Below are 14988 nucleotides of genomic sequence, written 5' to 3'. Positions count from 1 at the left end.
ATTTAGGTACTCAACTAAAACTAGAAAAAAAAAAAAAAGCTTCAATAACTTAAAATATATATATGGTTGTTTGATTCACTGTGAGTGATTCAAAAAAATATGGATAAAAGTGTGTAAGAGAAAGAAAGCTGAGTAAAATCAAGATGTTGTGTAGCTCAAGAAGTAAAAACATCATCCACCTATATTTGTCTTACGGACTTGTATGAGATGTGTTGATTCTTCACGCCAAATGGGTTGCGAGCCGCTTTGGACAAGAGTTACATGTTGTCCTTCCTTCAGCATATGCTCGTCCTGAGTGATTTATAACAGTTAAGTGTTAGCAAAACTGCGTTGCAATTAGAGAAAATGTAAGGTTTGATAGATGAGAAGGAACATGGTTAATGTACCTGTAAGAGTTTCAGAGACCGGGCATATGTATCTTCTGCATCATCCGAGAACTCCATATATATAGGCATGACACCTTGATAAAGAGCCAACCTTTGCATTATCCTTCTCCTAAAGGAAAGAAATCAGTAAATCGATCAAAATCATTTCATCAATTAAAAGTTGCATACATAGGACATTTTCTGATTGACAGATAAACAAACACTTACTGGTTTGTAAAGGCGAAAATTGTTGCGGATGGGCGGTAATGGCTTAGAAGCACTGCCATGGATCCGGTTCTCGTGAATACAATTAGCGGTGAGCTCAGTGTATTTGCCATTATAGAAGCATGAAAAGCAAACATTTGGCCCATGTGACCCTGTAGCAAGAATGTCGTTATTAACATTCTCATTTGACTAACGAGCCATATTTACTATTTCCGATAAGCGGAATGTGTGAGGGTACCTTGTAAGCAGTGGTACGGGTTGCAGAGGTTCTGACAGGTAGACTTGCCTCAGTTCTCAACGCCACAGTATGCATTACGTTAACAGCTTTGAGCGGAAACCTGACATCAGAGAATTTTTAAAATAAGAACATTTCAAGACCGCATGACATGTAAGTTCTATTCATGGAAGAGGTAAGGTTAATTAGAAATACGAACTTTCCGTGTGCGGTTTCACCAGAAAGCATGATAGCATCTGCACCTTCACGTACTGCAATAGCAATGTCAGAGACTTCAGCTCTTGTAGGCGTTGGATGATTAATCATACTCTCTAGCATGTTTGTGGCGACAATCACTGGTTTATGGATGCTTCTACACCTTCTGATTATCTCTTCCTAAAATTAAGACACAATGTAAAAGCATTAATACCAACAGAGTCTAAACTAATGTTTCGTAAACCAAGCCTTGGATTTACCTGTAACAATGGGACCTCTTCAATGGGAAGTTCAGCTCCAAGATCTCCACGAGCAACCATTGCCTGAAAATGCATTGATGATTATATAAGCTAAGGAAAAATTCGGCACTAAGCATCAACATAATAACTCTGATAGAAAAGACTTTGAAACGAACCCCATCACAAGCAGATATGATAGAAGGAAGATTCTTTATAGAGTCAGCGCTTTCAATCTTCACGATTACCGATATATCCGCACTGCAGGCTATCAAAACATTTGGAAGTTTCATAAGTTTAACAGAAAATTCACCAGACTGCCATAGGAGATTGAAGAAAAAGAGAGAGACTTACTTTTGAGATAGTTCTTCAACTCATGGACAACTTTAGCATCCTTAACAAAGGAGACGGCATAGAAATCGACCTGGTTGTCCACTCCAAATTTTATGTCCTCCCAATCTTTGTCTGCAGTGGAGTTACCAGAATATAATCATTCCAAAACATTGAATTAAAAAAAGCTCCTTGATGCAAGATACTGGGAAAACATCAGCTGGTATCAACCTGTTATGGAAGGAAGAGTCGCACTCTTTCCACGAACATTCAAGTGACGTCTAGATTGAAGCTCTCCACCATCAATAACCACACACTTCACCAAATCACTCGTCTTTGATTTAACAGCTAATGACATCATTCCGCCTAAGTAATAAAGAACACAAGAAGCCACCTCTTGTTACAAGATGAACCAAAACAAAGACTCCAACAACCACAAAGATACCAGTACTCTTACCATCCACCAAAAGTATGTCCCCAACTTCAACATCATTAACAAAATCATCATAATTTACACTAACAGTGTCTTTAAGCGAAACACCTCTCTTGATAGTAAAATTAAACTCTTGACCCTCTTCAAGAAATATCGGCTGAGGTACATCCCCGCTTCGAACCTCAGGACCCTTCACAAAACAATACCATACAAATTCAAAAAACATAAACTTTCATAACATTTCAATCACAAGAGACAAAAAGATTATACCTTTGTATCCAACATAATAGCAATAGCTTTGTCAACAAACAAAGAATTATATTCCTTAACTAAATCAATAGTCTTCTGATGAGAAGCATGATCACCATGAGACATATTCAAACGAGCCACATTCATTCCCGCTTCCGCGAGCTTCCAAATCATCTCCCGAGAACTCGATGACGGTCCAATCGTACACACAATCTTCGTCTTCCTCCTCGAATCATTATTACTTGTTCTTGAATCCGCCAATCTATACGATGAATCAACTGAAGAATCCAACACTCCCTACAAATAAACCCCAAATTCAAAAATCCTACGGAAACATTTGCAATAAGGAATCTAACAGAACGTGACAAACAAGAAAACAAAAATTAGCAATTAGGGAAAAAAAAAAAAAAAAAACAAATCCACTAACCATATCGAAAGCGCCGTTATCAGCATAAGCTTTAACTTTGCGGTTATCTTCGGTGATTTTAATCGATCTAACGGAGAGAGAACATTGACGGAGGGAGATAGTAGACCTACCTCCGGCGCCGATTAGTGTTCGCCGGAGTGGTGATAGTGAAACTCCAATGTTTCTGGAGGAGGAGAGAACCTGAGGATCTACAGTCATTCCCGAGGAGATTTGACCTAAAGCCGCCATTAGCAGAGAATCTGAGGAACAGAGCAGATGCAGAGAAGGAGGGGCGGAGAGAGAGAGAGAGGGTTTTTGTTTTCTTGTATTGTTTGTTTTGTTTGGTAGACAGTTACACTGAACCCTCTGACTCAGAGAGAAACAGCAAATAATTTCTGATATTTTCTCAACAACATTCGCATATACTAAAGTTTTTATATCTTCCTTGTCCGTATATTATATATACCATAAAGTTTTTATGAAATGGAAATAAAATTTTGATGAAATTAGACGAATTTGTTAAGTAAAAAGCTAAGATTATACTGTCGGTCTAAAATTAGATTAAATGCTTTGGTGTTAAACCAAGAAATTTTGTCTCCTCTATAACAGATTTATTCGTTTCTCTGTTACTGGTATTGAATTTGTGATTTTTGTGGTAAGATAAATTGGTCAGTAAAATATTCGTGAATCAACATCAATACTTTACTTGAAATATATGAGGTTTTTAAATATGCGAGTTTTAAAATGCATAGTGACACAACGCCGATAATTAACACAAATTACGTAGTTAAGAGTTTAGTAACTAGACCATAACTAGAATGATTTTTTTTTTCTTTCATTTTATATTGTTTTAAAAAAATGACTAACCAATAAGCAGACAAAATTTTTTAATCTATCGATTTCGTTTAGGAAATCAAACGTCTATGAGAGTTAGTATATTTTCAATCTTATTAGTAAAAATTTGGGTAATTTAAATCAGTTTTTACATACAACTCCAATTCTATACCCAGATTAAAAAAAAATGCAATTGATGTGATATTTAAACCTTTTTCTGTCGGCAATTTTCCAAAAAATAAAAAGAAGAAGAAATTTAATTTGTATTTACAAATTAGTAAACAAATACAACTAGACAAACTAAAGCTTAAAGTGTATACTTCAGTTCTCAGCAATGACAGAGAGAGTCACCGGTTTCTCATCTTCCTAAATTCATTACCACAAAAGGTTGGGAAAATCAACTGAGAAATTTCACAAGCTGACTTATTATCAGAGAGAAGCACATGAGCTTCCATTAACTAAAATACTGCTCTCTTCTTCACACCTAACCCCATCTCCTTCTCCATCTTATACCTTCCTAAACCCGCATACACGTCGCATAGACTTCTCCCGGTGCATTAACCGGTTCCAGCGCCAGCAACAGCATCGTAGGCTGTTCCGCTACGCCTCTTGCATCTCTATCTCTCCAGTTGAGCCTGCATGTATAAGCCTAGCAATACGCCATAGACTGTAGAGTGAAAGGCAGAGTTGAGATCCTCGATGATCTACTATCTTGATGCATTGTAATTTGTAATGCTCGATCCCTGGTTAATAATTGTGTAGAAATTAGTTAAGAATTATATTTTTTTAAAAGAAAAATAAAAATAAATAAATAATAAACAAGAACGGAGAGAATATAGATCTCATCAATATCTTTAGATTTGTAAAATCCAGATATTATGTAGTAAAACAAAAAAGAAAGTAAAATATTGATTTTTGGAGATTTATATGTGAACAAATCGGTTGGAAACCCTAGTTAAGATAACTTATCATTAAAGAGTAGTCTATATGAAAAAATAGTGTGACTCACACAAACTAATGGCGAATAAGGAGAAGCTTCCATGGGATATGGTGGAAGAGATCCTATCTCGTGTCCCTCCTACTTCTCTTGTCCGATTCAGAACCGTTTGCAAACGATGGAACGCTCTCTTCAACGACAAGACGTTCATCAACAACCACAAGATGACGTTTCAATTTATTTTAACAACTACATCCAAGATTTATTCGGTAAGCGTCAAACCCAAGGTAGAGGTGCGTGAGTTAACCTTAAATACTCCCGGTTTAAAAGCTCAAATACCTGAATTCTTGGTTGATACCAGTGGATTCTTGCTTTGTGACGTGGGTAATGGAGCTGTGGTTTGGAACCCTTGGTTAAGACAGACTAGATGCATCGAGCCCGAGGTTAACCAACCTAGTTTGGATTTTGTTGGCATAGGTTATGATAATAATAAGAGAGTTGAGGAAATTGTTTACAAGACCCTTTCGGTTTATATGAAGGACTTAGGCTCTAGCGATACGTGGAAAATCCATGACTTTGCCTCCGATACGTGGAAAGATGAAGATTTAGACGAAGCAAAATATAGTGTTACCATTAAATATAACTTAACAAGTGTTGTATCGTTGAATGGAACTTTGTATTGGGTTGCTTATAATGATGACAAGACTCATGATACTGATCCCTTCTTGTTCTATTTACTTAGCTTCAATTTTTCGAGCGAAGAATTCTTGAAGTTTTGTGATCTACCAAGTGGGAAGAACAATGCTTGCGATGCTCTTGTCGTAAGGGTTTTTAGGGAAGATCGTTTTTCGTTGTTGAAGCAGTGCCATGTAACAAAGAAGATAAAGATTTGGGTGACCAAGAACAAGATTGATAATCAGTACGGTGGGGATGTGAAATGGATGAGTTTCATGGAGGTGTCAATTCCTAACATGCCGGATTTAGTACAAACCAAATTCTACTATCAGCCAAGTTACTTCATTGACGATAAAAGGCTCGTCATTTGTTCTTGTGATGAAACTGGTCAGGCATGGATCTATGTTTTGGGGGAAGAGAAGTTGATCAATAAAGTTCGCTTGGATTCTGTGGCCGATCCTTGGCCTTTGCATTGTACCTTTTTTCCCAATTTGGTCCTAATTCCTGGAGGTCAAAGAGAAGAAGCAGAATCACTAGTTCAATTTCCTTACTTTGTGTTTCTTTTTTGGTTTTCTTCTACAATTTTTTCCCTTATCTTTTTTCGTTTTTGGTTTAATTTATAAGGAAGTTCTAAACCCTTAGCCTATAATCTCTCTTGGCCTCGGATCCGGCTTTAGTTCTTTATTTGGTTGTTTCGGAAGCTAAAACTTCGTTTACGTTTTCTTTTGGCAAAATAAATTATTTTTGATAGTTTAAAACATACTAGATTGAAACATGTTTATTGGACTCAGTTTAACTCTACTTCAACACAAGTAAACCATAATTAATAAAGAAGGATCAACTTAAATAATTTGTATGAGAAGAAGTTACAACCGCATTGTATTCTCGACAAGATTCGGAACAGCCCATATAAGAAGAAGATGTTTACGTTCACGCTCTATATCCTCCACCAACCACCATTGTACCAGTACCTTCGACTTCAATGCATATCATACTGTTTCGCTTTGGATCATAATAGAAAACATATAATGTCTCGTAACATTTTAACATCGCATTGACAAAAACGATCTCACCACCAAGCGTGACCCCCGCGATACGCCAGTTTTCTAAACCCTCCATCCCATAAAAGATAATCTTGGACCATTCTTGTTTCTTGTCAGCATCCTCCATAACCCAAATTGCCACACCCTTCTTGCAACACATGAATCCTAACTTGCCTTGATAGTTTATCAAGGTGAAATGGTGATCCATTATTTCCGGAGCCTTGACATGATTAAATTTCTCGGACCTTACATCAAAACTCACCAAGAAATATGTCGAACCTATATATGTGTTATCATCCCCTATGTATGTGTAACTAAAGAGAGTGCTTTGAGAAGAACTTAAATATCTAGTATTTAATTGAAACTAAATTAATTTCTATAGTTAAGTGATTTCATTAAATATTATAATTGCTTTCATAGTCATATTAAAAGAGTTTTTTTTTTTTGGATGTGGTAAACCCACAATTTTACACCTCATTTTATTCTAAATTTATAATATATCTAGAATATTCAAATTTGGATTTTTAAATTTTTTTTATTAGTACCATATATGATATTTCGAAATTCCATTATATTTAATGCTTTGATTTTTTTAAAATACTCTTAAAATTTGAACATAAAACATCCCCTATATATTAAAATAGATTTATTTAGAAATATAAGAAATAAAAATATTTATAAAATTAAATAGCATAAGATTTACATGTGCATGAAACCGGATTCTTAACTAGTATCTAATGATAACCAACCATTATGTAAAATAAAAGATGGAAAAATAAAATAATAAAAAATAATAAACAGAAATGAAGAGAATATGGATCTCATAAATATACTAACAAATATGTGTTTTATAAAATCCAGATTTTATGAAGAATAAAAAAGAGAGTAAAATCTGGATTTTTGGAGATATATGTCATGAACAATCAGTAGATACCCCAACTGGGAATGCTTTATAAGTAATCAATCTAAACACATAGTAACTTGAAAACAAAATACCTAAATGGCGAATAAGGAGAAGCTTCCATGGGATTTGGAGGAAGAGATCCTATCTCGTGTCCCTCCTACTTCTCTTGTCCGATTCAAAACCGTTTGCAAACGATGGAACAGTCTCTTCGACAACAATGCATTCATCAACAACCACAAGATGACGTTTCAATTCATTTTAACAACTAGATCCAAGATTTATTCGGTTAGCGTCAATCCCAAGGTAGAGGTGCGTGAGTTAACCCTAAATACTCCCGGTTTAAAACCTCAGATACCTATAAGCTTGGTTGATACCAGTGGATTCTTGCTTTGTGGCATGGGTGAAGGAGCCGTGGTTTGGAACCCTTGGTTAAGACAGACTAGATGCATCAAGCCCGAGGTTAACCAACCTAGTTTGGATTTTATTGGCATAGGTTATGATAATAATAAGAGAGTTGAGGAAATTGTTTACAAGACCCTTTCGGTTTATATGAAGGGCTCTTCTCATACATGGAAAATCCATGACTTTGCCTCCGATGCGTGGAAAGACCAAGAGTTTAATAAAGAAGAATATAGTAGAAGTATTACTCTGGGAATTAAAAACCGTTTTATTGTTGACTTAACAAGTGTTGTTTCGGTGAATGGAACTTTGTATTGGGTTGCTTATAATGATGACAAGACTCATGATACTGACCTCTTCTCGTTCTACGTACTTAGCTTCAATTTTTCTAGCGAAGAATTCTTGAAGTTTTGTGATCTACCAAGTGGGAAGAACCATGCTCGCGATGCTCTTGTCCTAAGTGTTTTTAGGAAAGATCGGTTTTCGTTGTTGAAGCAGTGCCATGAAACAAAGAAGATAAAGATTTGGGTGACCAAGAACAAGATTGATAATCAGTACGGTGGGGATGTGAAATGGATGAGTTTCATGGAGGTGTCAATTCCTAACATGTCGAATTTAGTACAAACCACATTCTACTATCAGCCAAGTTACTTTATTGACGATAAAAGGCTCGTCATTTGTTCTTGTGATGAAACTGGTCGGGCTTGGATCTATGTTGTGGGGGAAAATAAGTTGATCAATAAAGTTCACTTGGATTCTGTGGCCGATCCTTGGCCTTTGCATTTTACTTATTTTCCCAATTTGGTCCTAATTCCTGGAGGTCAAAGAGAAGAAGCAGAATTACAAGTTCAATTTTCTTACGATTTGTTTCTTTTTTGGTTTTCTTCTACAATTTTTTCTCTTATCTTTTTTCGTTTTTGGTTTAATTTATAAGGAAGTTCTAAACCCTTAGCCTGTAATCTCTCTTGGCTTTGGATCCGGCTTTAGTTCTTTATTTGGTTGTTTCGGAAGCTAAAACTTCGTTTAGCGTTTTCTTTTGGCAAAATAAATTATTTTTGATAGTCTAAAACAGACTAGATTGAAACATGTTTAGTGGACTCAGTTTAACTCTAGTGGTCCTGTATTCGATTCGGAAATAATATTCTTTCGAAGAATTTGTTAGCTTTCACTTCTTGTTGGATTACTAAAGCTTTTGGGATAGTCTTAAAATGGTTATGTTTAGATCTTGCAACAAAAGAGTTTTGTACATGTTTTCTATTTCACATGTTATCATCATGTGTTCCCAGTTTGAGGAATTGTATTGTCTCCACATGAATAAAATCATATTGAAGAAATTAATTAATTAAACATGAACCATCTTCTTACAGTTCACATTTGCAGCCAATGCAAGGAGGCTAAAAAGACTACAAAAGATCAATCTGCAGACCTATTGATACACCGCCTAGCAACTTGATCCGAAACTACTGATGTATAACCATCTTTGCCTGCAGATGCGAGTTCTTTATCAGTATTTTGTAGAGGGTAAGTGTATGAAGAGATGAACAAAGAATCAAGTAACCGAGTACGTTGGAAAATCAGAAAAGGCTGAGTATGTTCAAAATTATATAGAGGATAACCACAATTTGACCATAAGAGAAAAGATCATATAAGCAAATGCAAAGAATCCTACAAAGTTTCCTACTAATAATTCCTACTACGCGGGGTAACGCGACTTAGTGGTCGAATTCTAGTGGGGAAGGCGGAGTCAAGTAGACTTAACCACTTACTAAAGTCACATCCCCACTTTATTAATAGTGACTACAAAAAGAAAATAATTTAACTAGCCTAACCTATGTTTCGTTCAAGACAAGTTAACCATAATTAATACGGAAGGTCAGCTTAATTAGTATGAGAAAGTATACCTTGTGAAAGGAAGTTACAAGCGCATTGTATTCTCGACAAGATTCGGAACAACCCATACACGAAGATAATGTTTACGTTCACCCTCTATATCCTTCACCATTGTACCTTCGACTTCAACGTCTCTCATACTATTTCGCTTTGGATCATAATAGAAAACATATAATCTATCATAAGTTTTTAACATCCCATTGATAAAAACGATCTCACCACCATGAGTGACACCCGCAATACGCCATTTTTCTAAACCCTCCATCTTATAAAAGATAATCTTGGACCATTCTTGTTTCCTCTTCGCATCCTCCATAACCCAAATTTCCACACCCTTCTTGCAACACATAAATCCTAACTTCCCTTGATAGTTTATCAAAGTGCAAGGGTGATCCATCAGTATTTCCGGAGCCTTTACATGATTAAACTTCTCTGACCTTACATCAAAACTCACCAAGAAAAAAGTAGAACCGCGATGTTTATTACTTGCTCGGTAATAGATAAACCCGTTGATGCAAACCGCATGTTCTAATGGAAAGTGAAGTCCAATGCCTGGGATGTCTCTCCAGGGCTTCTCCATGGGATCTCCCACTGTAAATACTTGACAAGGCTTCTCCTCCATATCGTACTTTGGTAAGACCATTACTTTGTATTGATTTTCGAGAGGGTCGTATCCAAAGAAGCAAGTGTCTATGTATTGGTACCGGTTCGTATCCGGTACGGTATAGTACTGCCTCGTGGTAGGGTTATATATGTCTACCGTAGTAGGAAAGTCTAACCAACAACAAATCAAGCCACGGACATAGTGATACGATCCGGCTCTAGTTGTTAATGATTCTTTGTCTGTATTTTGAGGGTAAGTAGACGAGAAGATGAAGAAATTAGGTCCAGTATCTACTTGGTGGTGGAAGATGAGTTTGATATCACGTGGTGGCGACTGAGTCAAAGAACGAGTCACGATCGAGTCAATGAAGTCTCTACGGCTGCTGATAATTGATAACCATTCCTTCGAGACGCATTGAAACCTCAAGAGAGACTTTGCCGGTAGTTTCTTGAGTATCTCCACCTTTAGATCCAGAGGGATATTGACATCGACGCACTTTTCTCCGGTTGAGATTTCACGGCAGCGAAGAAGTTGCGTAGACGATGGTGAGGAGGTCTTGTGGTTGTTCTCTTCGTTTCCTCTCTCCATTACGTCTATTTTTTTTTTTGTGTAAAGCCTTGCCCTAAATTGGAAGAATAATATATATTTTTTTGGTAAGGAATGGAAGAATAATATAGTTGTATTGTTCCTTTTTATATATATACTAGACCCAGACCCGCATGTACGTGCGGGATTTCATATTTTAAGATATGTGTTGTATAACATATGTAGTCAATACGTTTGTTTTTATGTGGTATGTAACTAATTTTTTTTTCTTTTGGGGATCAGAAAATAGAATAGATACCGTAATATTAGAAACTTAAATGTATTATCAAATTTTTTGTGTTTTAAATAAAATTTGGTACAGAAATTTGTTTTATGTTTGATTGGTTTTAAATTTTGAATAGAAAGATAAGTAAGTAATTAGTAATTTTGTTTTGGTGAATAATTGGATAGCTTTGTTTGGTTTTGGTGAATTATTTGGAAAGTTGCAGACTTGTTGTGAAATATTTGTAATATTGAATATTGATTATGATTTTTTATAGAATATTATAGTTTTTAAAAATATAAAATAATTAAATTGGTAATGCAAAATTATTGTTTGTAACTTGATACATTGATAATAAATATATACGTTTGACCCAAACCAAAAATATAGTGGCCCATGACTGAATCCAGAAGTTTTTTAATTTTGGGCGGAAATACATTGAGACCCACTTAATAATACTCTTTACATCGATCCATCTATTCGTTTCTTTTATTTTATTAAATATATTACTGATTTTTTTTTTCTTTTTGGATAGAATAATGTCGAGACAACATTGTCTTATTAGTGAGATTAAACACCAAACCCTAAAAATCTCAGACTATTGTTCGATCTGAGAATCAATTACGAAATACTCTTATAATCAAGCTTTTCATCGCTGTTTATCAAGTTTCCATCGCAGATTCTGAATTCTAGAAAGAGGTAAGGTTTTTATTGATTCAGTTTTAGAGAACTATTTTTTTGGTCAATTTGTCGATTCGATTTCCAATTTGTGAAATTCTATGTTTGAACAGAGACCTTTGGCGATAAATGTGAAGAACCCGAGCTTGTATGAGTAAGTATTGCAAATTATATAATGAAATTTTGATTTCAATAATTTCTATAAACAAATCCCAAATTGATTTACTGTATTTTTGGAATTTAACCAGTAAATCAATCTATCTACATAAATCTTCAGAGCCATGGGTTAATAGATTTCAAAATTAGTTTGTATATAGATTTGTTTTCTGAAATTTCACTCAGCTCCTCCTTCCTGGTTTCCACAATCGCCTTGTATGTCTCTATTACTTTCTCTAATAACCTTTTTCTTCATGCATCTTTATCAGCAATTCATGTTTCTCTTTCGATTTCTTCATATATAAACTTTTCTTTTTTTCTACTGGGTTTTAATTTGGGGATTTTACCCTCAAATCTATTAAAGGGTTTAAGCAATTGTTGTTTTTATCTCTCAAAATCACTTCTTTGTGGCTCTAAGAGTCTTGAGATTACCATTTTAACATCACAATTACCACTTTTTGCAAATCATTACAGGTCGTACCTCAAAAGTTTTCAACACATTGCAAAAGGAAGCTACCTCAGATTGTGACTCTCAAAAGTCCAAGTGGCGCTACATATAGTGTGAGAGTAGATGAAGATGATGAAAAGACATTGGGTGGGACAAGTTTGTGAAAGATCATTCGCTAGAGGAGAATGATTGGTCTTCAAGTTCCATGGACTGTCTGAGTTTGAAGTGCTGGTTTACGATGGACAGACTTTATGTGAGAAACCCACTTCTTATTTCGTCAGAAAATGTGGTCATGCAGAGAAGACAAAAGGTATTGATTTTAATGCAACATCTTCGAGATCTACTAAGAGATTTAACCCTTCTGATGTTGAAACTACACCAAACCAACAACTTGTTATATCTCCGGTTGATAATGAGCTAGAAGACCTCGTTGACATTGATGTTGATATTGATATGTGATACAACGCTAGATCCGCTTCTTGTAGTATCTCAGACCGGTTATGAGCAAGAAGAACATATTAACTTTGACATTGATACAGCATCTTCCCAGCTTCCTGTAAATGAAAGGCTTGATGTCAGCAAGATCGGTGAATGCTTGCTCAGCTGCCAATTTCTTAGAGAGATCGTGAAGAGAAAAGGTGAAAGCTTTAAAAGGTAAGTTCAATAGGATTCTTTACTCTATATTTATAGTAATCCAAAGTCGCCTATAATTTTATTAGGGTTTACAGAATTATCGCGAAAGAAGATAATTTCGAATTAGAATCTTTAAGGTATATGCTTGATTTGTGGCGATTTTCTGCATAGCTATTATGATTTTTTTGGGTAGAATTTAAAACTGAATATGGATTTGAAGAGATTTTGTGATTTTAAATAAAAACTAATAAAGAAAATCTAATATCGAAGAATTAGTTATCTTTCAATATAGGGAATATGTGGGATTGAGTTTGCATAGATTTATCCGTGACATGCTTTTTTAAATTCGCATTTATAGTTTTAGTTGTTATGGAATGATTTTTGAAGCAATTGAATCTAATTTTTCAAAACATTAATTGCTAACATATTCTCGATTAAGAATAGGTAAGGAATATGCTTGATTTGTTACTATATGAATATATATATTTAGTTTTTTTTGGGTAAAATTCATAAATGAATATTTCAATAAACGGATTTTGTTAATTGTGGTAATAACTAATAAATGAAATCGAATATAAATCAATAAGTTTTCTTTTAATCATTGGAATTTATGGGATTGGGTTGTTATAGAAATAAAAGAGTAGTGATTTTCTAATCCGAATAAATAGATTTGCTTGTAATGTTAATGCATCTAAATGTATTGAATCTGATTATTATTTTCTTTAAAAACTGTAGATCTGAATCATAAACGCAAGACGGCAAGAGCTTCATATCGGGCCTATTGATCGTAAGCCCAATAAGATCATTTCTCATTCAAATCGTAAGCCCAATAGGATCATTTCTCATTTAAATCGGGTCCGCATGTTTTTACGAATGCAGATCCGACTAAAGGATCCAAGATCCGCGTCCCAGTTAGATCTTATTGTCCATTATACCCCTCGCCAAATTTTTTTTTGTAGTCGTAGAATCGAAAATTTTTAATGGCATTATTTGTAATTATTTACCCTTTATAAGGTTATTTATTATCCAATGCTTCCCAATTAATAATATAGATATATTTAAGTTGTCCAAAAAAAATATATATCCTATTTGGTATTTTCAAGTTTTATGATTGTGAGTAATAAAAAACAACTGGATTTTAAATGATTTAGAAATCCAAAGTAAAATCAACGTGTTCTTGTATTCTTGTTTTTAAAATCTTTAATTGTAGAGCTCTCAAAATGGGCAGGCCGATGGGTTGTTCGTGTCCAACACCTAATGGACCGGTCATGGACAAGCCCATTTTGACATGGATGTTAGTAGGCATGATCTTTAATGGACATGGTCGTTAATGGACTAGACGTCATGGACATGGACGGCCCAATACATTCAAAATGTTAGGTCAAATCAATTTGGGGAAAAATCGAAATTCATTTAGTCATTTACTAAGTTTCTTAAAATCGAAATCAGAGATTTCTCCAGCGATTTCCTCGCATATCTCTTGTCTCCATGGCTTCACCACATCAATCTCATCAACTTCTTTCGATTTAGATGAGAACATTTGCGATTTAGGTTTTTTTTTCAAAAATTTACGTTTTTCAAAATTTGTTCTAATGATGACCAATGGACAGCCCGTTTGGACAAGAACGTTAATGGACATGGTCCTTAATAGACATGGTCGTTAATGGACATGGTCACTATTTGTCCAAAACTAAAATGGTCAGTATTGGACCGAGCTAATGGACATGGACAGCCCATTTTGACAGCTCTATTTAATTGTCGACGTGGTATTAGTCATTCAGGGTGTATTCAATCATAGATTTTAAATGATTCGAGTTTTATATAATTTTGATGATTTTACGACGTTATTATGATTTATTATAAATATCCTCCTAAAACCAGAAGATATAGATTTATGTATTTTAAACTAAAGAAATCGTTTGAAATCCATTAGAAATCCAATCCTCAAATTATTTTCAATAATAGTTGATTTTAAGTAGATTTCTAAATCATTAGTTCAATAACATTGGATTTAGTTAGACCTCTTAAATTCCATGATTGAACATATGATTTGTTATTTTAACACAAACCATTTACAATATTTGATTGAATACATCCCATCGATCATTTCTAAATACAAGTTAAAATCAGATGTTATTCGTTTAATGATTTATTATTGGATTTCAAAATCCACATTATATTTTAAATTGTTTTGAAAGTAAAAAATAGAAAAATTTAAATCTCTGGTTTAAACCATGTTTTTCAGAAAGCTACAAATAAGAAGTTTTACCGGTTTTAGTTTGTTTCACTTTATTTGATTTTTTCA

The 14988-nt window shown here is 34.6% G+C and overlaps 4 protein-coding genes and 1 pseudogene across 4 annotated transcripts; 3 read left to right on the top strand and 2 right to left on the bottom strand.

Annotated features, from left to right (window-relative positions):
- Positions 1–40: 40 nt before the first annotated feature.
- LOC9329785 (plastidial pyruvate kinase 3, chloroplastic) lies at positions 41–3166 on the bottom strand. Its single transcript, XM_021011987.1, has 12 exons — positions 2696–3166; positions 2290–2565; positions 2044–2209; positions 1818–1952; positions 1611–1721; positions 1436–1524; positions 1281–1343; positions 1025–1200; positions 829–928; positions 594–742; positions 387–495; positions 41–291 (listed from the first exon to the last, which is right to left on the bottom strand). Exons 1-12 carry the CDS (start codon positions 2921–2923, stop codon positions 172–174), a joined length of 1722 nt encoding a protein of 573 aa, XP_020867646.1. The 5' UTR covers positions 2924–3166; the 3' UTR covers positions 41–171.
- An 837-nt stretch (positions 3167–4003) lies between these two features.
- On the top strand, positions 4004–6062 carry LOC9327053 (putative F-box/kelch-repeat protein At1g32430). The gene has a single exon (XM_021014121.1). The coding sequence runs from the start codon at positions 4526–4528 to the stop codon at positions 5741–5743; it is 1218 nt and encodes a 405-aa protein (XP_020869780.1). The 5' UTR covers positions 4004–4525; the 3' UTR covers positions 5744–6062.
- Positions 6063–6974: 912 nt separating this feature from the next.
- LOC110224564 (putative F-box/kelch-repeat protein At1g32430) lies at positions 6975–8578 on the top strand. Its single transcript, XM_021010786.1, has one exon. It carries the CDS (start codon positions 7164–7166, stop codon positions 8397–8399), a length of 1236 nt encoding a protein of 411 aa, XP_020866445.1. The 5' UTR covers positions 6975–7163; the 3' UTR covers positions 8400–8578.
- Positions 8579–8655: 77 nt separating this feature from the next.
- LOC9329784 (putative F-box protein At1g32420) lies at positions 8656–10576 on the bottom strand. Its single transcript, XM_021010787.1, has one exon. It carries the CDS (start codon positions 10546–10548, stop codon positions 9382–9384), a length of 1167 nt encoding a protein of 388 aa, XP_020866446.1. The 5' UTR covers positions 10549–10576; the 3' UTR covers positions 8656–9381.
- Positions 10577–11307: 731 nt separating this feature from the next.
- On the top strand, positions 11308–13734 carry LOC110224400 (annotated as a pseudogene).
- Positions 13735–14988: the final 1254 nt, after the last annotated feature.

This window comes from Arabidopsis lyrata (assembly GCF_000004255.2).
Source record: "Arabidopsis lyrata subsp. lyrata unplaced genomic scaffold ARALYscaffold_1, whole genome shotgun sequence".
In the NCBI taxonomy this organism is placed as follows: Eukaryota; Viridiplantae; Streptophyta; class Magnoliopsida; order Brassicales; family Brassicaceae; genus Arabidopsis; species Arabidopsis lyrata.
Note: the sequence above shows the minus strand (reverse complement) of the source record. Positions and strands in the feature narration are given on the sequence as shown.